The sequence below is a fragment of the Procambarus clarkii genome, chromosome 70, assembly GCF_040958095.1.
Source record: "Procambarus clarkii isolate CNS0578487 chromosome 70, FALCON_Pclarkii_2.0, whole genome shotgun sequence".
NCBI lineage: Eukaryota > Metazoa > Arthropoda > Malacostraca > Decapoda > Cambaridae > Procambarus > Procambarus clarkii.
The window spans coordinates 23,909,427-23,935,722 of NC_091219.1; the positions used below are offsets into that span (position 1 = coordinate 23,909,427).

Sequence of the window (26,296 nt, forward strand, 5' to 3'; positions counted from 1 at the left end):
TCAGTCTCTCTCAGGTGCTCTCCACAGGGTCAACATTACAAGCTGTTCACATTTTACTTCACAGCCGTTTCGTGCCCGGATTGTGGTGGTTCAAGTGTACACAGTTCGTAAGCCTCAAACTGTTCTTGCTGTATAAATTGATTAATGTTACTTTCAAGTGTCTACTTAATGATTCCTTTTGCTATTATGTAACAGCCAATCTCAGCAAGTCGAGCATTGTTGTAATTCTGTTATTTCTTTCTTTTTATTGTGAAGTAAATGTTATATTTTTTCCCGAGTTTGTTTTAACGCTTTCCCATTTCTCACATTGCAAAGACCAATGCGGCTTTTAATAAATTTTTATTAATGCACACGAGGTATAACATCACAATATTGTATTTATATTTATATACAGTATTTTATATATATATATATATATATATATATATATATATATATATATATATATATATATATATATATATATATATATATATATATATATATATACACACACACATACACACAGTATATAATCAGTAAGTAACATACTCTTAGATATTTTGTACTCAACTTGTACTCAATAATATAAAAATATACTTGCTGAAACAACAAGTTTATATATTATCCCAAACATTTAGTACATATTAACCTTCTTCTATATGAAAAAACAGCCAGTCAATTGCCTCTGCAAGTATTAAGGAAATATAATGCTTGACACTCCAGATACAACATAAATCTCTGTTAGCATTTTGGTCATATTATTTATGGTAGTTCATATTACTCAAATAATTACTCAAATATAGAGAAGCACCAAGTAACCTCACCACCACTTTAGGGCTCTAGTGCTAAACTAAAATATGCTAATAATATTTTCCACAAATATAAATTTTACCCTGATTAATTGTAAGGAATAATTATTGTTTTTCATCCATCAATAATGCAAGAACTCAGCGTACACAAACTGCTTTATTCCTGGTGCTAACATTAATATGAATAAATATAAGATCATAAAAGCATCAAAATATAGACATCACAGTGCTTCACAAATGTGCACATACAATAAAAAGCAACTTAATAAAGCCATTTCAGAAAACATTATATAGATCACCACTAGTCATACAATTGTACTCATTATTGTATAACCAAAAGTAAATAAAAAAAAAAGACCTGTTATATTATTGCACATAAAGGAATTAAACCTGATAATTCACCATCAGCAATGGCCACTGGTCTGATTTATAATCGCCTGCATGTCATAACTCTCCTCAAGGCTTACACTGGTGTCGTGTTATGGCTCAACTTCGTAACTGCCGATTCAATTAGCATTTTAATTTAAGATAATAGAGTTTAATCTCTAGATGATTCTATTATAAACTTGTTTTCACATTGCAGATGAAGAGTCATAATAACATGACTGAAGATCAGACACCCAACCCACAAATCTGATCTCAGGGGCACTCCAGCTCAGTAGGCTCGGGACCAAAAGATATCACCTCAAAACCTGACAGGTCCCCACTCCGTCAGTCGTGAAACATTCGTCAACCAGTGTGCAAACTCCCTTCAATATGGTCCATTGCCCCCATCTGCTTCCTGCCTCTAAATGATGAAAGAGTTCATTAATGCAGCTCTCACTACATTTCCTGCACAACAGGAATGTCATTTAACCTTTTAAAACAGTGCAGCTTTTACTGTTTTCAGTGTTCTGGTTCCACTCCACCAGGGCATTTTGACGTTACCTGCTTCGGCTGTCGGCCACTTTATTGTGCAAAAACATTTCAGTCCATCCTGGACCATTATAAAGTTATTATCATTATACAACTTGAAAATGGTCCAGGATGGACTATAACATTATCAATTTTTCATTTTCTGATTTGTGGGTTGAATGTCCTGTTTTTACATTATTAAATTTTGATTCAATCTGAATATATAGTGTTCAAATAAAAAACTTTCCTCCATTTGATAGTAACATTAGATTACATTAGTTATCATCTATTTCTAGCTCTTAAAGACCAACTTGAAATTAAGATAAGAGTGTATTACTTAAGAGTGATATCACAGAAAACCATCATTTTGGTACTGATAGTAAAGGAAACTGGGAACTACTGTGACCACCCCAAGGGCACCAGTGCTCAGGCCAAGAATTCTCAACATCTGCTAACCAGGTGTAAAAACAGGGCATGGAGTGAAATGAAATGCTCCATGTCCTTTAATTACTCCCCAAGTCAGAACCTACATAGCCCACAGAGAACTTAATTTACTTGCGAGGCTCTTATGCAACTTGTCTCCCCTCAGTGACAAGCAACTTTTCAAGTTTTTTTGCCACATTATTGGGGAAGGGAAGAGTGGACACTAACTCAATCTGCTGTTGCTTGCTACAATGCAGTTATGGAACATGTCGGTCAAGAACCCCCAAGTGACAAGTGGGGTCACCAGGATACTCTATTATTACTGCAAATGCACAGTGCCTTGGGTACTGAGGAAGTAGCACAGCAGTAAATATAAAAAGTGGAGTTTATAGATACAGTACAAAGTGAACAGGAGAGGGAGAAGATAACAAAGGTACTGTATTGCACAATGAGTAAAATGTGCCAGAAAAAAAAAAGAAAAAAAGTAAACATAAAAATATAAGTGCAATGAGGGAATATTGAGAAAAATTAAAAACTATACAAAAAACAGGAAGGACTTTTTGACAGTAGTAAGTAAGCACAGCACAAAATGGGGATTGAGTACCAACAATGCATGGAATATGGTAAGATACGAGACTGGGTGGCTACAGTAATCACTAAATAACACCTTTTGGTAAATTGCTTCCTTTCTTATTATAAAGTTAATATATTTAAATCCTTTATGAGTCTTGGTGTTATTTGGTTTAGGAACCTTGGACTTTGAACAGTCAAATGTAACAAATATTACTCACCTTTTAATCTTTTAAACTTCATCCAAAATATCATCAAAGTGATTAACATTTATCTGGAAACAATTAATTAGCAAAATACTACACTGGAAAAGTTTGAAATATTTAAAAGGAAAGGACATTTAAAAACTTAAAATAATAACATGGTCAACATTTTTCATTATAAATGTAACAATACAGCACCAATTAATTGTATCTACTCATTCTGCAATTGTATCAGACTCTCGGCTATGAAATGTGATTTGGATTCATTTTTTTAACAGCTTCACTGATGAAATTTGGATCATAATTTGGCCAAAAGTGTTCAAAATCTTTAGCACTGTCCAATCCAAAAGGAGCCAGAAGATGACGGTTGTAGTGACACAACCTGAAAATAAAGAATGCAATTTGAAAATATTCCTGCATCCAGTGATCGAGTTCTGTACTGCTTGACTCTTAATGACTCCAGAGTATGCCATACCTTTGGGAGTAATTCAGTGTGACAGCTCATAAATAATACTCTGCTTTACAACATTTATCATCTTATACATGCACAGTATATCATTATACACAAAGTTAACAACAACAAAATATATTGACTACACAAAAGAACTTTTATAGTTACAGCATGTGCTAGACTAACATGGGGGAATAACTGGAACGGTAAATGAAACCACCTGAAAATATACAAAATTGGCATTTGGCTTGAACATAACCATCTTGAATTTTAGATGGTTGACTGAAGTAAAAATTCATACTGTATTCTCTAATAAAATAAAATGGACAATAGAGCAAATATCTACTATGTATATCACAAGAATATATAAATTCACTAACCTGCCCCACGTTAGTCTTTTGAGAAAGCGCCAGTAAGACGGTTTCATGTAACACTTCTCCATCACAGCCACGTGAAAGAGATAACCAGTAGACAGTGAGTAGAGCAGTTCCACAGACCCGGGAATACGAGGGAGGTAACCCTCATCACAACCCTTTTCATACACACCCTGCAGGTTGATTTATAATATAAATTATACAACATTAAATACTATGCACAGAAAAACACTGATTACACTATTATCTACCCTTTATTTACAGTGGAACCTCGAGTGACGAGCGGCTCCAGTTACGAGCATTTCGAGTAACGACCAAGCCACTCGCAGAATACATGTCTCGACTGACGAGTTTTCGCTCGATTAATGAGCATTCCCACTGGTTCTCAGACACCTCTGATGACAGTTTTGTTGTTGTTACGCAAGATGAGTTTTCCACATGACGAGCTTGGTGCCGGAACAAATTAAATTCGTTAATCGAGGTGCCACTGTATATATATATATTTTTGAAAAAGAAGTGACTCTAACCCATACTGCCAGGAGCCCTTTGCAACTGGTTTACAGGAGACCTTAACCACTTGACCATCAGTGACCGTACAAAAGATGATGATAGCCGAGGCTATTTGCTCATCATCCCGACAGCACTTTGAGGGTAATTTTGGGCATATTTATTTTATCAAATCACCTCACTTTGTGGTGATTTATTTTCAGTTGCATGGGGACCATTCAGATTTGTTTGCATTTGTGTTGCTCACATGGCCCCACAAAGTGAGGTGATTTGATCAAATAACCATGCCCAAGATTACCATCAAAGTGCCGTCGGGATGATGGGCAAAATTGCCTCAGCTACCATCATCTTTTGTATGGTCACTGATGGTCGAGTGGTTAAGGTCTCCTGTACACCAGTTGCTTAGTGCTCCTGGCAGTATGGGTTTGAGTCACTTTTGGGGGAGTGGAGTTTTCAGTTTATATATATATATATATATATACACACACACACACACACACACACACACACACACGGGGGGCCTCGTAGCCTGGTGGATAGCGCGCAGGACTCGTAATTCTGTGGCGCGGGTTCGATTCCCGCACGAGGCAGAAACAAATGGGCAAAGTTTCTTTCACCCTAAGTGCCCCTGTTACCTAGCAGTAAATAGGTACCTGGGAGTTAGTCAGCTGTCACGGGCTGCTTCCTGGGGTGGGTATGTGTGTGTGTGGTGTGGAGGGGAGAGAAAAAAAAACAAAAAAACAACAACAGTAGTTAGTAAACAGTTGATTGACAGTTGAGAGGCGGGCCGAAAGAGCAAAGCTCAACCCCCGCAAAAAAAAAAAAAAAAAAAACCACAACTAGTAAACACACACACACAGAGTAGTAGAGAGAGAAAGTAGAGAGATACCAGAGAACCAGGAACGAGTATGTCAGTGTGAGAAGAGCAGCTGAGAAAAGGTATGAAAATGATATAGCTAATAAAGCCAAGACCGAACCAAAGCTACTACGCAGTCACATCAGGAGGAAGACAACAGTGAAGGACCAGGTGATGAAACTTAGGGTGGGCGAGGACAGGTACACAGAAAATGACAAAGAGGTGTGTGAAGAACTCGACAAAAGGTTCCAGGAGGTTTTTACAATAGAACAGGGAGATGTCGCGGCGCTAGAAGAGGTGACAGCAAACCAGGTGACCTTGGATAGGTTCGAAATTACAAGAGATGAGGTCAAGAAGCACCTATTGGAGCTGGATGTGAGAAAAGCTGTTGGGCCGGATGGATTCTCGCCATGGGTATTGAAAGAGTGTGCAGGAGCACTTTGCCTACCACTCTCCATAGTGTGCAGTAGGTCACTGGAAACGGGGGACCTACCAGAAATATGGAAGACTGCTAATGTAGTACCAATATACAAAAAGGGTGACAGACAAGAGGCACTGAACTACAGGCCAGTGTCCTTAACTTGTATACCATGCAAGGTGACGGAGAAGATTGTGAGAAAAAACCTAGTAACACATCTGGAGAAAAAGAGACTTCGTGACAACCCATCAACATGGGTTCAGGGAGGGTAAATCTTGCCTTACAGGATTGATAGAATTCTACGATCAGGTGACAAAGATTAAACAAGAAAGAGACGGGTGGGCGGACTGCATTTTTTTTGGACTGTCGGAAAGCCTTTGACACAGTACCCCATAAAAGGTTGATGCATAAGCTGGAGAAACAGGCAGGAGTAACTGGTAGGGTGCTCCAGTGGATAAGGGAGTACCTAAACAATAGGAAGCAGAGAGTTACAGTGAGGGGTGAGACCTCAGACTGGCGTGAAGTCACCAGTGGAGTCCCACAGGGCTCTGTACTTGGACCTATCCTGTTTCTGATATACGTAAATGATCTCCCAGAGGGTATAGACTCATTCCTCTCAATGTTTGCTGACGACGCCAAAATTATGAGAAGGCTTAAGACAGAGGAGGACAGCTTGAGGCTTCAAGAAGACCTGGACAAGCTGCAGGAATGGTCGAACAAATGGCTGTTAGAGTTTAATCCAAGCAAATGTAATGTAATGAAGATAGGGGTAGGAAGCAGGAGACCAGATACAAGGTATCACTTGGGAGATGAAATACTTCAAGAGTCCGAGAGAGAGAAAGACCTGGGGGTTGATATCACGCCAGACCTGTCCCCTGAAGCTCATATCAAGAGGATAACAGCAGCAGCATATGCCAGGTTGGCTAACATAAGAACAGCCTTTAGAAACTTGTGTAAGGAATCTTTCAGAACATTATATACCACATATGTCAGACCAATCCTGGAGTATGCAGCACCAGCAAGGAGTCCATATCTAGTCAAGCATAAGACTAAAATGGAAAAGGTTCAAAGGTTTGCCACCAGACTAGTACCCGAGTTGAGAGGTATGAGCTACGAGGAGAGACTACGGGAATTAAACCTCACTTCGTTGGAAGACAAGAGTTAGGGGAGACATGATCACCACATTCAAGATCCTCAAGGGAATCGGCAGGGTTGATAAAGACAGGCTGTTTAACACAAGGGGCACATGCACTAGGGGACACAGGTGGAAACTGAGTGCCCAAATGAGCCACAGAGATATTAGAAAGAACTTTTTTAGTGTCAGAGTGGTTGACAAATGGAATGCATTAGGAAGTGATGTGGTGGAGGCTGACTCCATACACAGTTTCAAGTGTAGATATGATAGAGCCCAATAGGCTCAGGAACCTGTACACCAGTGACCATGTCTTTTTGGGAATAAAGTATGCAATGCGTTATAAGCTGGAAGAAAATAAGGAGGTTGAAGCAGTTGAAAAACCAGACTTCAGGAGAGGACATTATGGTGACCTTAGAAATTTTTTTAGTGAGTATAATTGGACAGACTTGATGCTAGGCAAGGAAGTGAATGAGATGTATGGCAAGTTTTGTGAAATATATGATAAAGGCACAAAAAAATTTATACCAAAACAGAGATGCAGAACTAGGAAACAGGATTGGTTCAATAGAAATTGCGAGAGGGCTAGAGACCGAAAGACACAAAAATGGAATCAATACAGGAAGAGCCCGAACCCCCAAACATACCAGCGATACAAAGATGCGAGAAACAACTACACGGCAGTGAGGAGAGGGGCAGAAAGAAATTTTGAAAAAGGGATTGCGGACAAATGTAAAACAGAACCGGGTCTATTCTATAAATTCATAAACAACAAATTGCAGGTAAAGGATAATATTCAGAGGTTGAAAATGGGAAATAGATTCACGGAAGATGAAAAGGAAATGTGTGAAACACTAAACGAAAAATTCCAAAGTGTGTTTGTACAAAATGAAATCTTTAGGGAACCAGATACAATAAGAATTCCAGAGAACAACATAGAACACATAGAGGTGTCTAGAGACGAAGTGGAAAAAATGCTCAAGGAGCTCGGTAAGAACAAAGCAGTTGGCCCAGATGGCGTTTCACCATGGGTTCTGAGAGAATGTGCATCTGAGCTCAGCATTCCACTTCACCTGATCTTTCAGGCATCCCTGTGTACAGGAATCGTAGCAGACGGGTGGAAACAGGCTAACATAGTTCCAATCTACAAAAGTGGCAGCAGGGAAGACCCCCTCAATTATAGACCTGTATCATTGACAAGTGTAATAGTGAAAGTATTGGAAAAACTAATCAAAACTAAATGGGTAGAACACCTAGAGAGAAATGATATAATATCAGACAGACAGTATGGTTTTCGATCTGGAAGATCCTGTGTATCGAATTTACTCAGTTTCTATGATCGAGCCACAGAGATATTACAGGAAAGAGATGGTTGGGTTGACTGCATCTATCTGGACCTAAAAAAGGCTTTTGACAGAGTTCCACATAAGAGGTTGTTCTGGAAACTGGAAAATATTGGAGGGGTGACAGGTAAGCTTCTATCATGGATGAAAAATTTTCTGACTGATAGAAAAATGAGGGCAGTAATCAGAGGCAATGTATCGGAATGGAGAAATGTCACAAGTGGAGTACCACAGGGTTCAGTTCTTGCACCAGTGATGTTTATTGTGTACATAAATGATCTACCAGTTGGTATACAGAATTATATGAACATGTTTGCTGATGATGCTAAGATAATAGGAAGGATAAGAAATTTAGATGACTGTCATGCCCTTCAAGAAGACTTGGACAAAATAAGTATATGGAGCACCACTTGGCAAATGGAATTTAATGTTAATAAATGTCATGTTATGGAATGTGGAATAGGAGAACATAGACCCCACACAACCTATATATTATGTGAGAAATCTTTAAAGAATTCTGATAAAGAAAGAGATCTAGGAGTGGTTCTAGATAGAAAACTATCACCTGAGGACCACATAAAGAATATTGTGCAAGGAGCCTATGCTATGCTTTCTAACTTCAGAATTGCATTTAAATACATGGATGGCGATATACTAAAGAAATTGTTCATGACTTTTGTTAGGCCAAAGCTAGAATATGCAGCTGTTGTGTGGTGCCCATATCTTAAGAAGCACATCAACAAACTGGAAAAGGTGCAAAGACATGCTACTAAGTGGCTCCCAGAACTGAAGGGCAAGAGCTACGAGGAGAGGTTAGAAGCATTAAATATGCCAAAACTAGAAGACAGACGAAAAAGAGGTGATATGATCACTACATACAAAATAGTAACAGGAATTGATAAAATCGACAGGGAAGACTTCCCGAGACCTGGAATTTCAAGAACAAGAGGTCATAGATTTAAACTAGCTAAACACAGATGCCGAAGAAATATAAGAAAATTCACCTTCGCAAATAGAGTGGTAGACGGTTGGAACAAGTTAAGTGAGAAGGTGGTGGAGGCCAAGACCGTCAGTAGTTTCAAAGCGTTATATGACAAAGAGTGCTGGGAAGACGGGACACCACGAGCGTAGCTCTCATCCTGTAACTACACTTAGGTAATTACACTTAGGTAATTACCTGTTGATTGACAGTTGAGAGGCGGGACCAAAGAGCCAGAGCTCAACCCCCGCAAGCACAACTAGGCGAGTACAACTAGGTGAGTACACACAGTATATACACTATATAAATTCTTATTACATATATATGAGGGAGTACCACCTCTGGCTATTTGTAGGCACCCCTCAATTCTCAAAGAAGAGAATATGTAGTACCGGGGAAGCCTTGTCAGGCTCTTACGTGCACTGACACGCACATTGTCTTCTATTATCCTCCTTATATATTGTTATATATACTGTACCTTTATAGGGAACTTTATTGCACATGATTACAAAATGTGGCATTAACACATACACAACATGACCATTACAAGTAAAATGAAAAACACACTGATGGGATACATTAATAAAGTCACAGATTCGATCACTGTTGCAAGTGAAACACCTTTTCGAACTCTTCCGAGGTTGGACTCATGCCCAAGATGCAGCACGCATTTTCCCTCTGAATTGCAACACCGAGGCATTAGAACACGAAGCTTTTCGCTCTTTGGTCTTTTGTAAAACTTATCAATTTGTCGCCCAGTTCCTCCAGGAACTTCAAAGCACATTTTCCCCACGAACCGAGGGTCTCTGAACTGATCGGAACAAAGCAGTGTGCCAGACCTCTGTATTTGATGGCTTTCTGTGTTTCCCTGAAAGAAGCAGTGCCACCACCTCTGCTTTTGTTGTATTGGAGGTAGGTACTGGCCAGTATGGAAGCGTGTAGTGTAGTGTAGTCCCACTGGAGCCCGTTGTATTGGCTTGGGAGAGTACCCACCCCTCGCTCGACCAGCGAGGTGTTTTGGGCAGTTAGCGACCGCCTTGCACAGAGGTGACCAGCCAGTCTTCCCACCCTGACGGGTGACACCCCAGGCACACTCAGGGTGTATCCGTCCGATATGTGAGGTAAGAGTGTCAGTACTGCATTGTCTTAGTGATCGGGCGTCTTAGTGGTGACGAGCTGAACCATTTAGCCATGTATGGTGTGGGCGTGTATGGAGTGGGTGATCCCCCCTACCTTTCAATTTGGTAAATATTGTGTTAAATAATAGAATGTCAAAGTGTTAAATATCAATTGCTGGAAATTGAAATGATTTGAAATAATTTGATCCAATAAATATCTATGTGTAGAATAACAAGCTTGACTTTTGTTCAGTCCTCTTTTTGAATCAATGTCCCCTCAAGTAAGAGTTAAGGCTAGAGATATCTAGATGAACAAGTGAGAGATAACTAAATTAAGCAGTGTTCCTGTCGCATTGTTTAAATAAGTGGAATTTATATTTAGTTTCAAGGGCAGGTGGTGGCAGCTTAGAATTAAAACATGTAAAGTAAAATTAACATCAATAACAACATCAGCACATCTTAGAATATCAGTCAGCATAACATCATAGATAGTATAATAGAATAACAATCAGGCTACTCTCCCTACTCTCTCTATTACTTCTCCTAAATTAATCCTATTCCAGCTTTCCTTCCCCCTCCTCCTCCCTTCATTTCTCCCACCTCCACTCTTCCCGTGCGCCTCTCGTTTTCTGTTGCCAGATGGACGAGTTCCCCCTCAACCTTATCCATGTCTGTCCCCGCTCTATCCCTCCTTCCTCCTCCCCTCCCTTTCTTCCTTACTTTGCTTTACTTTCTCACCTTTACAGGGTAGATAGAAAAACTCAGATGATACAATGAAAGAGTGCAAAATACTAGCACTGTTACACCACACCACTTGCTTGCAATCCTTCCAAGGAAGCATTGTGACTTAGTCTGGACGCTTCTGAGGTTCGTTGGGCCTAAATAGGTGGTGGTGTGTGTGCTGGGCAGCGGGCTGAGGCGAGGCACCTCTTAATGTTGGCATTGATTTCATGTCTTTCAATCTTACCCTGTGATTTACAACTTACCAGACATGATGACCATATTGGTCTGCCATCTCACTTCCACAGATACACCTATATTCCGTGAGGATGGGGGCGGCAAGGCAAAGATCAACTCCAATGTGGAGGGCATCATGACTGAGGCGAGTTCCCAGGGCTGCATTGGGCACAGTAAATAAAAAATCACAGGCATGGGATGCTGTTACCGCTAGGAGGTGGGTTTTGTTCTCAGCAGATGCATTTTCAAAGATTGTTGTGGCAGCCTTTTCCATTATGGGGCTATTTCAGCAAACCTGTTTGTGGTCTTTTGGGGCTTGTGGTCGGGGTAAAGGGTGTGCAATGGTTTCCCATTGACTGCCTGCTTCGATGAACTTTGGATCATGAGTTCCCACTGAGTTTCTCATACGCTCTGGTAGGATCTTCCCTACTACATAATTTGTTGGCTGATGTGCATGAGGATAAAAATGCCTGAAGTGCTACCGCAGTTGCCTTTCGTACGCCTATTTCCCCTAATCTAGCTGGTAGTGTAGCTTGGTCCCACTGACTTATTTAAATCTAGGTTCAGTGCCTTCCTGAATATAAATTCTTTATATTCTTTTCCAGTATATTTGTAGTTGTTGATAGTGGAAAGAAATGCAAAAATGAAACTCTTGAATTTAGCAAAGTCTTTGGTACTGTGCCTCACGAAAGACTGATTACAAAGGTACAAGCTAATCTTGTGTATTGGCAGGGAGTTAGCATAAATGGAGTGAAATCTGAGTGCGAACATTACAGAAGCAAAAGTGGAGAGTCTCAGGGATCCATTACGCTGTTATTTACAAACAATAACTAAAAAAGAGAAGGTGTCTGTCTGAGGCTGGAGGCCAGACACTTTCACACATGAAGCATGTGGGGTATGGGTGTGTCATAGGCCAGTGTCCTGTTTTTCTTTGAGTTTAATTCTTTAATTTTATGTCAAGGTGTCTTGACAAGAAAACTTTTTCTTTATTCTCTTATCCAGGCTCTATGGTGAAGAAACTAATGGGAGCTACTGAGGGTACCTGCATTAAGTGTAATGAACTCTCTTTCTAGGTGGCCTTTAGTAACTTCTCAGATCCACCCTTGTTTCCCTCCTCTGAGCCCTTCACTTTCAGTGTAGGATCAAGCGTGAATGGTTCACCTTTCCAGGTCCCCGAGCATGGCTGGGTGCCACCTGGTGGCAAGGAAAGAGGTGGAAGATTAGGTGTGATTACATTATTAGCACTGATGTTTTCCTATTTTTTTTGGTAATTATTAAATTTCCATTTTTTTTTATGGTGGCTGATTTCTGTGAATATTTCTCAATGTTGTGGGAGTTGACCTTTGGTTCTCATATGGTCTCTGCACCTTTGAGGAGACAATATAGAATCCTTGGAATGATATTTGTCACTGATCGGCAGATATAGTCTTGGGAGCCTGACTAATGGAGTGTGGGCTTATCAGTATCACTGCCACAAACTGAGGTGAGCTATCTGCCCGAAATGCTTTGCGTAATAGTGGCTTTAGGCATTTTATGTACTAGCTCTATCTATTAATCCAACAAACTTTGTAAAATCTCTTGTATGTATGTACCTTACCTAAATAAACATTTATTTTATTTTTTATTTTATTATTTTACTATGAGGAAAGTGCCAGGATATAGGCAGTTGCCAGACAGAGAACAAGGCATCAGAGATATATACTAAATATACACTAGACATAAATAATCTACAGAATTTTTATACCATGAATTTTACTAGTAAAAAAACTACAGTATCAGATAAAATCTCACCTCAAGAACTTTCCACATAATATAAAGTGCAATAGATGGGGCAGAGTAGAAATACATTGAAAGAGCCGACAGCACACCAGCAACTGCTCCGTGCGATGGCGCCTCCTTCCCATGCCACCAGCGCCCAGCGCAACACGTCCCCTACACACACAAATTTTAATTTTAAATACAACAACTGTGCAATGTATACTACCGATGTCAATACTGTATAACGAAATACAAAATGGATTTATTAGTGTTTTATACTATTAAAAATTATTATTCTTATATAAGTACTAAAATAGAATTTATAATACAGTACAGGTATACCATTACACATGAAAATTACCATATCTAAAAATATTTAATTGACAGTTGGAAGTTTATCCAGTTTAACCTTTTTGATGAGACATTTGGGGATATTCATCCTGTGATATAAGAATAATTTCATTGCTCTGCAATCAGCATTAACTGATTTTATGCATCAGATTACTTCCTAGCAGAAGGTGAGCCTGGGTGTAAATAAAAACTCATTGGTATTTTGTAGCATCAAAAATACTGAACTGGCGAGTTTTATAATAGTTTAGCATCTGTCAAGCAGTGGTCAGGAGTGCTCCTGACTGCAATAGCAGTAGTTCTTTACTACTGTATTTACGAATAATTTTTTTTTACACAATCAACTTTATAATGGTCCAGGACAGACTGAAATATCATCGTCTCCTGCTCTTTGGGTGTGTTGTTTACTCTTCATTTTTTGCCCAACTCACAACAATTGCTGTTCAAGCATTTCTTGAAGAGCCTCCGTCTTCCAATGTTCAAAATGTACTTCTCAAAATTATTCACTTTCCTGATTTCTAAAGGGGCAAAACTGAGACAAAGATTGAGCACGGTATTCACAAAATACAACAAACATTACAATCTCAGATAAAAATAATTCTGTACCCAGCAGGGAAAGTGCAAGAGACAATAGGTTTGATAGATTTATAAATAATTCATCTAGTATCATTACAGAGATCATTACTGCTGAATAAAATAAAACAAATAATACAGTACTGTATATGGTAAAGTACTAAACAAAAAATCACGAAAGAAATAATATATAGATTCAGTATTAATAAAATGAAATAAAGCAATGGTAGTATCATAACCACTAAGGTTGCTATTGGCAAAGCTAAAACACACTGAAATTTTTTGTCATTAAACCTAACATTGTTATTTATTTATTTATATATACAGTGGTACCTTCGTTTTCAAATTTAATGCGTTCTCAAAAATGGTTCAGAAACCAAAACAAATTTTCCCACAAGAAATAATGTAAATTTAATTAATCCATTCCACCCCCCAAAAAGTATTACCTTAAAAATAGATTTTATACATACTACTACTGTACTTATACTTGTACAATACATACTGTAGTACAAAATATATCTTACCTTTATTGAGGACTCTTGTTGGCATATGGAGGACAGTGAGGAAGGAGGCAAGAGGAGAGGTGTTAGTGTTTGGAAGGGAAGTCCCCTTCCAATTTAACAGCAGTGATGACATTTCTGGGGTACTCTTACGTACTACAAAACTCTTACGTTTTGCAGGTATACCACTAGGACCTGGTTGTGGCTCACTGCTTGCTTGTTTTACTAAGAATCTATCTATTGACTTGTTTTCCCCTACGTTTTAACAGTTGTCTGTAGTGAGACATCACATTGTCTCACTATGAATTATCTCTTTTTTTTTCCCTCTATCGTCATCCTCAACTATTTTCGTAGGTTGAACTTTACCATTGACTTTCTTGGGTAAAAAATTTAATGCCACGGGACTGCTAAATCTGAAATATTCCTGTTGCACTGGTGCATAAGCTTCCCCAATGAGATAATGAAAGATCTTAACTCATAAAGGAGTTAAGGAACTTTTCACATTCTTTAAAATCATAGTTTTTATGTAGGCCTATCCCATTATGTTTTGTAAATATCATTAATCAATATTCACCTTAAATACTGATATAAACCAAGCAAAGAATAGACCAGCATTGACGTTGTTTCTGCTAAATAACAAGCCATGGAGCTTTGATGGGCTTCTTAATAATCTTGGAAATGATGACATGAATTTGACTGCAAACTGCAGAAGGAAGCCCTTTAAAAATCCTTGGACACCCATCTGAGGAAATAACAATTCAACATGAATTTCTATGCCATTTCTAAAAGAAACAATACAGTACATACATACATACATATATAATGTACAGTACATTACATCATTATTACTCCTTATCTCACTTTCACTAAATGAGAAACAATACAGTGGAAGATATAATTATTACAAAAATCTCTCAATTTATTAAGTCACAAACATAATATAGGATCTCACATAAACAAACACTGCCACACTCCAGCAATTATTCACAAAAGCACTCCTCCACTTCATAAGACCTGAATTGCCAAGTTAAATCTGAAAGGCTGAAAATCTATAAATAGTTATCAGAGGCAGATGAAAGTATAATGAATACAAGTCCAATAGAGATGGAGTGCATCAGAAATCATCAGGAATGTTGAATGCACACAAGTGCATGTCTCTCTCATGCACATCCATTCATGTGTAATTACCTAATTGTAGTTACAGAAAGAGCTAAAATGCATGGCATTCAATCTTTCATATATTCTTTATCATACTGTAGTTCTAACCCTTCGAATGCATGACACAACGAGAAATGTTCTTGGCAAATATCTGTAAACTGCATGACACAATCACTGATGTTTTACAGTAGTACAGTACTAGTACAGTACTGCATAACTGAAAAATGGGGTTCAGGACCTAAAGTTTACCATGCAAGCACATACAAGTGAGTATATCAGTCAGAATGAGCTAAGATTCAAGGTAGGGTATCTGAAACTGGTGTTTCAGTAGGTGTGGACACTACTATGTGTTGGCAGTCAGAGGTGGTGGCCAGGAGGATAACTGGCAATTCATGAGAAATGTTAAACTTGACTACCCCCATCACAGATTAGATTTTTTCTAATTGCAAATTAAATTGATCAATATATTTATTTTTCCTTATTTAAGGCAGGGAGCCATCACTTGAAAATACCAAGATACATATTGTATCTCAAACTATCATAATTATCATTGCTGCAAAATTTGCCTTGCAGTACACACAGAAATCAGTGTCTGGGATGCTCCCGGACGCAGGTTCGAATCCTCATCACGGCCCTTGTGGATTTGCCTTGCAGTGTTCTTAATATTTGCCACACAAAATATAAGGATTATGTTCGGCCAGAGATATCAATGAATAGCTAAATGAAATTTGAAAGTAGATAATGATTTTATGATTGAAGAGAATGTTTCTATAACTCACCATAACAAAGTTTGGAAGACAGCCACGTTTATGAGGACACAATGGATGAGAGCGAGTAAACAGTGACGACAGTCTCCAGAACTGGTGGAAAAAATAAAAACACTACTAAATAAATACTGTATAGCCAGCAAAACTCAAGGCGAAAAATTTGCTAATAAGGTTACTCAAGTGTTCACATGTACAAATACACTCCCTCCCCACTATAAGCAACACCGATCAACTTATCTTAAGGCCCCGAATCATGCCCAAATAATTTTTTCTATATTCTATAATAATTTTCAAAGGAAATGTGACCATAAAGAAAAACAAAGATTTCCAAATTTGATCCAAACTGACCTCTAGTTTAAAAAATATGATGTATATATAAATTAAATGGTTTCCTTTAGTGTTTATGATAAGGAAAATTGAAGGTGATTGCACATAACTGAAGTTGATAGTTATGTGTATTTAAGTTTATACTGTACAATAAAATGTTTGGAACATCGGAATGCTCAAATATATTTTGTCACTTATGTGCACGCCATATTATATTCTTAGAACAATGAAACGTACTGTTTTTGCTGTTATTACATTGTAAACACTATGTATAACTATCTACATTTTCTGCACCATTATGAACCACTAAGCAATTGTAAGGGTGTAATAAACTGGTCACCAGAAACACTTCAAAGCACTTTAAACATGCTCCAAATGACAGAAAACAAAGTTCTGAGAACTAGCCAGTGATTTGAAACCCTCTTGTAAATTATGGACACATTGGTCCTCTGGAAGTTAAGAAAATAAAAATGAAATCCACAAAAATCAACAAGTATATATATATTGTACAGTATTTTTATGTTCAGGCAGTTTTTCAAGTACAGCACTCAGCATTGTACAGCCTACCGTATTAGTAAGTTGCAGATTAACTAACCCATGACTTCTGCTTTGGCTGAGGATGCTGCAGTTCCTTGTGTGCGCGCGCATTTCGAGCTACAATCATCGGACCTGATTCACTACCACCTAAAATGAGTCTGGAAAAGGGAAATATAAAATTAACCAAACATATAATACAAGATAAAGTTATTTCATACTACATTCTAAAACTTTTATTCCAACTTTAACCTTAATACAGAAAGGTCTTTATATGATGTATGTGATGGAGATGCTCACTCAGGCAGATTAAGGGTAGTAACTGACTGGAAGACACCATCCTGACCTTGGCTAAGGCAATAGCAACACATCAAATGTTTCTTGTATCCAACAAATAATGTTTATATATACAGTATGGTCAAGTGTGAAAAGTATGATACCAAGTCATTCAGGTTAAGGATAGTTACTGAATGGATAGTTTTGTCCAGTATCACAAACACTCCTTTCTCCTCCCCAAACCCACAAAGATTACAGGAAAAAAGGTTCACCTCAAGTATAGCACTAATCCTGCAATAAAATTTACGTAATTACATATGCCAAAGCAAGTCGATAGAAGGAAAATAGGTGATATGATCATCACGTGACCACAACACAACAGTTGCAACATCAGGATCTGCGGGTTGGAACAAGAATTCAACCAATTACGAACCACCTATTTTGATGAAAGGGAGCAGTAGAACAACAGAAGTACACTTACATTGCATCAGGCTTGAATACCAATGTGCATGGGAAATAGGCTTACAGGTTCCAGAAGATGAGAGGAAATGTCAGCACTGGAGAAATGCCCAACAGACCACTGGAACATTATCTAACACAGTGCACATTTACAAACCAAATAAGATTTCAACTTTGATTCAACAGAGCAGAAGTTGTCCCAACTTCTCTTCTGAGGGACTTCTGTCCCTTCTGCACGGGGCTTAGGGCCCCGCGCAGGAATATTCCCTGGGAAAAAAAAAATTATGACAGACATCAACAAAGTTGACAAGAAGGAATATTTTTAAACCTGCAACTTCAAGAACAAGAAACTAAAGGTTCAGGCTAAGAAAACAAGTGTTGAAACAATGTGTGAAAGTTCTTCTTTTGCAAACAGAACCATGGATGTTTGGAATAATTTGGATGAAAATTCTTATGGTGTTAATATTGATAAAAACTTCTCTCTTAAGAGTACTCATTGCATCCCTGCAGTTTAATGGCGCTATTTTACATATTCTGCCATGCCTCCTGGTCAATTAAGATTTTTTCAATGCAAAGATTTGGAACTAGTGCCTCCAATATTTTCCAAATGTAAATTATGATGCATCTCTCTCGCCTGTGCTTCAGAAAGTAATCTTGGAGAGATTATAAGCAACCCAAATAATTTCCTAACAATCATGACAGCTACAGTACGTTACTGTTTCCTTTTGACAGCGAGGTCTTCTGACATGATTACTCCCAGGTCTTTAACATTACATTTTCTTTCTATAGTATAGTTTGACTATTTTGTACATGGGTTGGGTTATACTTTGTTTTTATCATAGTGTACAAGCTAGAACTTTTTTCAGATACAATGTTGTTTTCTGTGGCCCACAGAATGACTTTGTTTACATCAGTTTAGTAGTTTCCGGTGTCCTTTTTAGTTTCTACTCTTGTAAATAGTTCAGTGTCATCTGCAAAGGATGATCCAGTGTTATAGTTTGTGTAATTGTAAATGACATATGAAAATGGGAAAGAACACTGGAGCAGGTTCAGTACCCTGGGAGCAAGATTTTACATTGATGATTCTTACTCTCTGGTTTTTGTTCAATACGAAATTAAAGATCCATCTTACTAATTTGGCAGTAATTCATTTTTGTGGATTAGCCTTTAGGCTCATCCATGGTTAACTTTGACTCATTAATTAACATGGGAACTCTCAGATTAATCTCTAAGTTGTCTATTGATCAGTGTAAACAAATATAAAACTTACTTCATCAATTTTGTTTTATAAATATTTAGTTAGATAGTTATAATTACAGTCAGTCTAATTGTATAACACTATGATTTCAAATTGTCTTGTTAGTTAATTCCAAATCAACATAAAAACCTTAGATATAAGCAGTTAAGATCTACATAAACTTTATCAGCTGTCATCCATTCACCCATTATCATTACACCCATTTCCCACTTTCATGAGGTGAGGAGGTATCAGCCTTTAGGTTTTTCAATAGTGTACAGTACAGTATAATGAAAGTACGTCATAATTAATTACAAAAATAAAATTATTCCTTGTCCATTTGCTATACCATTCAATCCACACCAGCAGTCATCCCACATTAACACACCATCATCCAAGAGAAGAGCTGGAGTGCTCTTCATGAACTGTCACATACATCACAAACAAATTCATTCACTCCCTCCATACAAAGTGCTTCCACCGAGCCTTGTCCCTTTACCATATGCAGAGTATTGCTCAAACACAATCCTTGCTCCCTCATCCACTCCTCACCATGTCTGCTTATCTTTCTGACCTTCCACTCCTGTTCCTACCCTCAAATTCACTTAAAATCATCAATTTCTTTAACATACCCAGCTCTTTTCAGTACATCTGTGTCAATCTTGTGGATTATCAACTTTTGAACTCCTAAATTTCCTTCATCTTTTCATTCCTTTTTTATTTTTCTGATGTTAAACACGTTTATTGAAGGGTTACTTTATTTTGGTATTACTATATTGATATTTCACATTCATATCATACTGCCATCTTGCATCCCTGCACAAAGGTGCCACTGCTACTCCATACAGCCCTCTTGCTGTATATACAGCATTCCTATCCTTAAGTTGCTAGCTATGGTTTTCATTACACCCGACATGTTCCTATCCTGACTCACCTTACACCAAACATTGACTGTACTAATTCCTCTTTTATCACACACATTTAAAGTATTTAAGTTGATCAATCACTTTTTGCACTTCACCATTCATATTTATTTCACACACTGAACTTCTCTTTTCACTATTATAAATTTATTTTTATCCACATTGAACTCTAGGCCAAGTCATATATCACACAATAAAAAAATTATCTAGTATACATAAAAAGGGTACCACCCCTGGTGCAAGTGTAGGGACCCATAGCCTCAGAGAAGAAAATAATGAGTACTCAGAGAAGACCTTGTGGATCCTCACTGAACACTTTGATATTTTCTTCCCCTACCACCCCTATTCTTTTAGTGTGTGTGTATATATATATCTAATTTTATTTTAAAATACATCATTAAAATAATAAAAAATAATAAAATAAATGGAGATGTATACATACATCATAATTCTCATCTGTAAAAACTGTACACTTACTCTGCATTTCTCTGACATTCTTACCTTGACCACCTTCTTAACCCCATCCATGTATAATTGTATATTGTATATTGTCCTGCCCAAAACGCTTTGCGTAATAGTGGCTTTAGGCATTGTATGCACTAGCTCTATCTATAAATTCATTAATATCTGTATCACCCCTTGTATGTATGTACTTTACCTAAATAAACATTTGAATTTGAACAACCAAAGTGACATTACCTAATCCTGGCATACACCTGTGTTAATAGCAAACCAGATACTTATGACACTATTAATTCTTTTACATGCATTGAAAAAACTGTACTGCATATAGAAATGTTTTGCAGCACTTAACAGAACTCGGCCAACTTCACACATGCTCGTCACTTTCCAAAATCTCTCTCTATTAACTTTGTCATATTCTTTTTCCAAGCCCATATTTAAACAAGTTTTAATAAACTTACTGAAGAATCGAGTTCATTAGTTTGCTAAAGGGCTTTGATGACCGGAAAGTGTATCCTAAAACTGCCATGGCCCCGGCAAATACCAAGATTTCACCTCGAGGAATGGCCTTCACATAGCCATGTCCCACTGCAACATTCCACAAGCATTCTGATGCCTGCAAGAAAACTTTATTTTAATAAATTCTATCCTTGCAAAAGTTATTTTCAGAACAGTAATAAGTTTATACTAAATATATTACATCTTCACAATATTCTAAGACTGGGAGAAAGGACGTCTACAAATACAGACCTGTATATACTTGTATGGATATAGATATGACTACATCTTCATATTCCATAAGATGATTTAAACAATATTTGCAGCATTTCCTAAGAATTTACTGACATTGAATTGGACACGAAATAAGAGTAGTAGTTATGACTTTGTTGAACTCAAGAGCAATAGTGTGAGAAAAAAAAAAACTTGTGGCTCAGACATCTAAAGGTGGGAAAACGACAATGTTATCTATGAAATAGATAAAGCAAAAATACCAATGAACTACCATGAAGAGATACATACTATGATCTCTGAAGGACTACAAGGAGGATGAAATAATATTAAGCAACAAATGCATATTCTCATTTGAGTTTTAAATACTATATAGCAATCAAAATACTGTACCACATTAGTAACGTAAATGGCCAGTAGGGATCTACGTTCTGGTCGTTCCACATTTATAGCCATGAGACTACCAATCATACCAGGCAGGAATGATGCAGACAGGAAGTTCACATGACCAAGAATGTGCCTGAAAATAGCATTTATTTTCTTAAAAAGAGTTTAAAAGTAAAATACTAATTACATATAATACCTATATAATGAAAGTAAGGTTAAAAATCAAAATTATTATTATTGGTTTTCCAATGATTTCTCGTGGTTGGGGGACAGAAAGCTGCTCATTGGTTTTTTGGGCAGCTCTGTTTCCTTAGCTTGAGTATATGACCTTGTTTGTAAAGATGCAGGTTTCAAGTACTGTGAATTAATAGTAATGAATGTGTCAAAAATACAATACTATGTTATGCCCCCCTCCTTCGCAACAGTGTGCATCAAACTCACACCTCTCTTGGCAGTCTATTTCTTATCACGCCTCATGATTGACGAGACATAGGTGTAATTACTCTTGTATACAATACTGTTATGAAAATGGGTTACTACTAGTAAGTTACATTTATCTACAATATTGTACAGTATTGTATTTTGAATAGGTAAAATAAGGATTAGTATTACACTTCAGAGTTTTGATATTTGTATACTGTATATCAGTTCAGCAATCTATTTGTATCTTCCAGTTTACTGTAGTTTACTTTTCCATGACATATGGTGGAAAAGGAACACGATTCTCTGAAATTAAAGTGATAATAGGTGTAATGTTTCAATGAAAATCATGCTCACCTTAAGACACAGAAGGAACCAATGTATCCAAAGGCATTGACTGTTAAAAAGCACACAGATGTTATATAATCTTTTAACAATTTCCGTCCATATTCGAAGCTTAGTTTCCGAGATTTTATGAGTGCAGTGAGCTGAAAGAAAAGCAATAATGACCATTAGAGATGAAAATTAAAAAATAAGCTATTACTGTATTTAAATAACAGAATTTGAATAAATATAGCAATTCTTGAAATACCAACACTAATTTATAATTCAAGCATTACAAATAATGAGACACATAATTCTGGTAGGCTCTCTGAGCTTAAATGCTGAAACAGCTAACCCTTCAAAATAGCATCAAACCTCCAACATTCACCCTGACCTACCAGGAACTAGGACCAGAACTGGCTCATCTAGATGGAAGTTGTATAGAAGCAGAGTAATATTTTGTGGTGTGCCTCCAGAAGATGCTAGTGAAAACTTTAAGGATGAGGAGTCTTAGCAGGGCCCTTGGTTATATATGCTATATGCCAAAGCCAAAGAGTCAAGAGCATACAAAGGTATTTAAGTTTTATTTGAAAATGAATGGGGCATTATTTATAATAAATGCTGGAATTGGATGAAATTGATTTATGGTAAAGACCTAGAAAGTGGTTTTAGCAGTAATGATTTGTAACCCAATTGCTGTGCCCAGTCAATGAGATGGTCAAGTTTTGTTTACATTGAAGATGCAAACCAAGCAATGGGATGCTGTTAGAGAAGTTTCTGTACAGGGTTATGTCATCTGCACATGCTGAGAGGCGTACACGGTGTGTGGTTATGTCAACTAAGAAGGCAGCAAAAAAGAAGACATAGAATGAAGCCTTATACTGACCTATTTGTTTATGGGGATCGATTGGTTCTGACTATTATATGGGAAGCTACCTTGTATGCAAGCCTTGAAAATGCTATTTGTTAGGTAGGATTTTTAACTAGGTAAATAATGTCCCATTCAAAAGTTTTGTAAATTTAAAACTGATACATAATGGGCTCTTCAAATATTGAACAGAGGCCACAATTTTTTAAACAAAAATATTTACATATTGGTATGTTATTCCTAATTACCAAGGAGATAAAATGGAATATTTGGTATATATTGAAGAGAAGACCGAGTTTACTCACCAAATAAACTAGTCCATAGATCTTGCAGCTCTCAATAAATCCAATGATGCATATTTCCAAACTTGCAAAGCAACAAGAGTGATTGAAGCAGTGTCCAAGCTCATAACAAGTGTATGGCAGTAGTTTACTGAAGCCTCCCATATTGCACTACTCTTTATTGCCATCAAAATTATTGGTAATGCAGATTTTGAAATTTATCTGAAACAATGATAGTTCACCTTCAGCTTTGACAATGAGTTATTACATTAAAAGAATACATGTGAATACTGTATTGGTACAGTATTAAAATGAGAATATATTATTTCTAAAAAAACTAATTTCCCCTGTACAGTACGGATTTGAACTGTACTTATAAGTACATAATCTCTCTCAGTACTGTACTGTACATGGAGATGAAATTGGCAGACATGTTGATACAGCAATGATTTATGATTTCTGTGTAAAATTTCATTATAGTACAGTACTTTAGTTATTGCCTTTCAAGCATTTATTAATAAAAATTGCATGAGCATGAAATATAAGATATTGAAGGAGTATACAAAATTATTTGGGAATAAGACAGTATTAAATTAAATACTGTATGTTTAATTTGTTTCACAAATCAACAACCCAGTTGCAAAACCAGTATTTATCAAGCTCTTTCCTAAATCTAAGTTTATTCAATTTATATCCTTTGTTTCATGTTGTATTATATGTTGATATATTTAACACCTTATTAATATCCCCCTTGTAATGCTCATTCATCCACTAGCACATTTCAATCATGTAACCCCTAACTCTCTGCTTTTCTAGCGAATATAAATTAAACGTTTTCTTTCTCTCATCATTTGGAAGGTTTCAAATTTGTGCAACTAACCTTGTCATTCTATGCTGAATGCATTCTAGAGAATTTATGTCCATTCTGTAGTATGGTGACCAAAAATTAAACTGCATACTATAAATAAAGCCTAATAAAAGTAAGATATAACTGAAGAATAACACCAGGTACGGATTACCAAGGGGCCTCGTAGCCTGGTGGATAGCGCGCAGGACTCGTAATTCTGTGGCGCGGGTTCGATTCCCGCACGAGGCAGAAACAAATGGGCAAAGTTTCTTTCACCCTGAATGCCCCTGTTACCTAGCAGTAAATAGGTACCTGGGAGTTAGTCAGCTGTCACGGGCTGCTTCCTGGGGGTGGAGGCCTGGTCGAGGACCGGGCCGCGGGGACACTAAAAAACCCCGAAATCATCTCAAGATAACCTCAAGATAACCTCAAGGTGTTTTATTGCTAACATTCCTATAAATAAATCCCAGTATCCACCTCTGCCTTATTTTGAACATTTATGCATTGATTTTCTGGCTTTAAATTCTTACTGATTATGATCTTTTTTCACAATCAGACTTTAGAAGAACAACATAAGAATGAAGGTAACTGCAGAAGGCCTACTGGCCCATACAAGGCAGCAATTTCAACACCATCCAGCTGATATCCTGTAACTATCATTATAGCCTCAGACCCTTACATTTGTCAGCACTAAACTGCATCTGCCAATCTTTTGACCTACCAGTATGTAGGTTGTCTTGAAGAGATTTTGAGTGAGTTTATTTCTCTCTCAATTTATATATAATGTAAACAACAGAGGTCCCAGGACAGAGCCTTGAGGCACTCCACTCAATGTTTTCCCAATCTGACTTGACCCCATTTATACTATTTTAATCTCTGGCACAAAACAATATGAATACTGTACAATTATTTTTCATTTATAGTTTTTTCAGTTTGTGTAATCTGGGATGAAATTCAGAGGTTATATAGTTACCACTTCCTATTGCAACATCCTACTTTAAAATAGTGTATCAAATACATCAGTTTATCAGCATAAATAATATCAGACGTATCTAAGACCTACATTTGCATTTAAACTACATCAGAGTGACATCACACTTTGTGCCCATCATATATAACACACTAAATATTATTTATTATTTTGTTAGGTTAGCTTAGGTTAGATTTGGGTAGGTTGGGTTATGGTAGGTTTGTTTAACAAGTAGCAATAATGTAACCCATTCATGCTTTTCTCGAGTACTATGCAAAAAATATGGGGCACGTTCAAATACCATTTATATATATATCATTTATATAACTTTTTTACTGTATATTGTTAGAGAAGGATCGATCTGATCGAGTTAGGCTTGTCTTGGTTAAATAATACAGTACAATAAAATACACATTGCAGAACTGCAATGCACACTGCCCGAAACGTTTTGCGTAATAGTGGCTTTAGGCATTGTATGTACTAACTCTATCTATAAAGCCAACAAACTTTGTAAATCTCTTTATGTATGTACCTTACCTAAATAAAGATTTTTATTATTATTATTATTATAACTGAATTACCGTATATGTAAACGGAAAAGTTGTGTACCCGATAATAACTGGCCGCTTTAACCTAGTTTTCATACCTATATATGGCCTCCATGTGTATAAATGTGTCACAAAGTTACAAAATAGGAGAGATAAATCAGTACCTTAGTGGTGGGTGGGTGTACCGTCACCCAGACCGAGAGCACCACAACACACACCTAGACGTATCACCGTCTACCATCACCACTTTCAGGGTATATCTGCTGTAGATAACAGACACAAGTAGACCGTGTAGATAAGATTAGTAGGTAACGTCTTCTTCCAATAAACTTAGGTAAAACAAGTAGCATATGTCAGTGAGAGAGAGCCAGCAGTGGCCGTCCCCCCCTCCCCCCGAGGGTCACCTGGGCCACTCAGGTCAACACTGCGTCCGATTCCTCGCTCTCACGCTGACCGAACACATTTACAAATTAATAAAATAAAATCAAAATGGGATAAAAATGAAATAAAATGAAATAGTGAATGGAATAAAAAAAATCAATTGTTTGAATGATGGGCTTGAGGTAATTTGCAGTGGTTGAACC

General features: G+C 37.3%; 1 protein-coding gene across 2 annotated transcripts; it reads right to left on the reverse strand.

Annotated features, from left to right (window-relative positions):
- Positions 1–929: 929 nt before the first annotated feature.
- Positions 930–26,153, reverse strand: LOC123744893 (transmembrane protein 135). Of its 2 annotated transcripts, none has more exons than XM_045725118.2 (11): positions 25,877–26,152; positions 23,372–23,569; positions 22,232–22,362; positions 21,461–21,587; positions 20,800–20,954; positions 17,043–17,142; positions 16,133–16,213; positions 14,770–14,937; positions 12,808–12,948; positions 3,713–3,879; positions 930–3,263 (listed from the first exon to the last, which is right to left on the reverse strand). In XM_045725118.2, the coding sequence occupies exons 2-11, from the start codon at positions 23,510–23,512 to the stop codon at positions 3,125–3,127; spliced, it is 1,350 nt and encodes a 449-aa protein (XP_045581074.2). In that variant the 5' UTR covers positions 23,513–23,569; positions 25,877–26,152; the 3' UTR covers positions 930–3,124. The 2 variants fall into 2 exon arrangements, 1 of the variants encoding a protein (XP_045581074.2); XR_006771264.2 differs by lacking the exon at positions 930–3,263 and adding an exon at positions 12,059–12,210 and having other exon boundaries at positions 3,745–3,879; positions 25,877–26,153.
- Between the last annotated feature and the right edge of the window lie 143 nt (positions 26,154–26,296).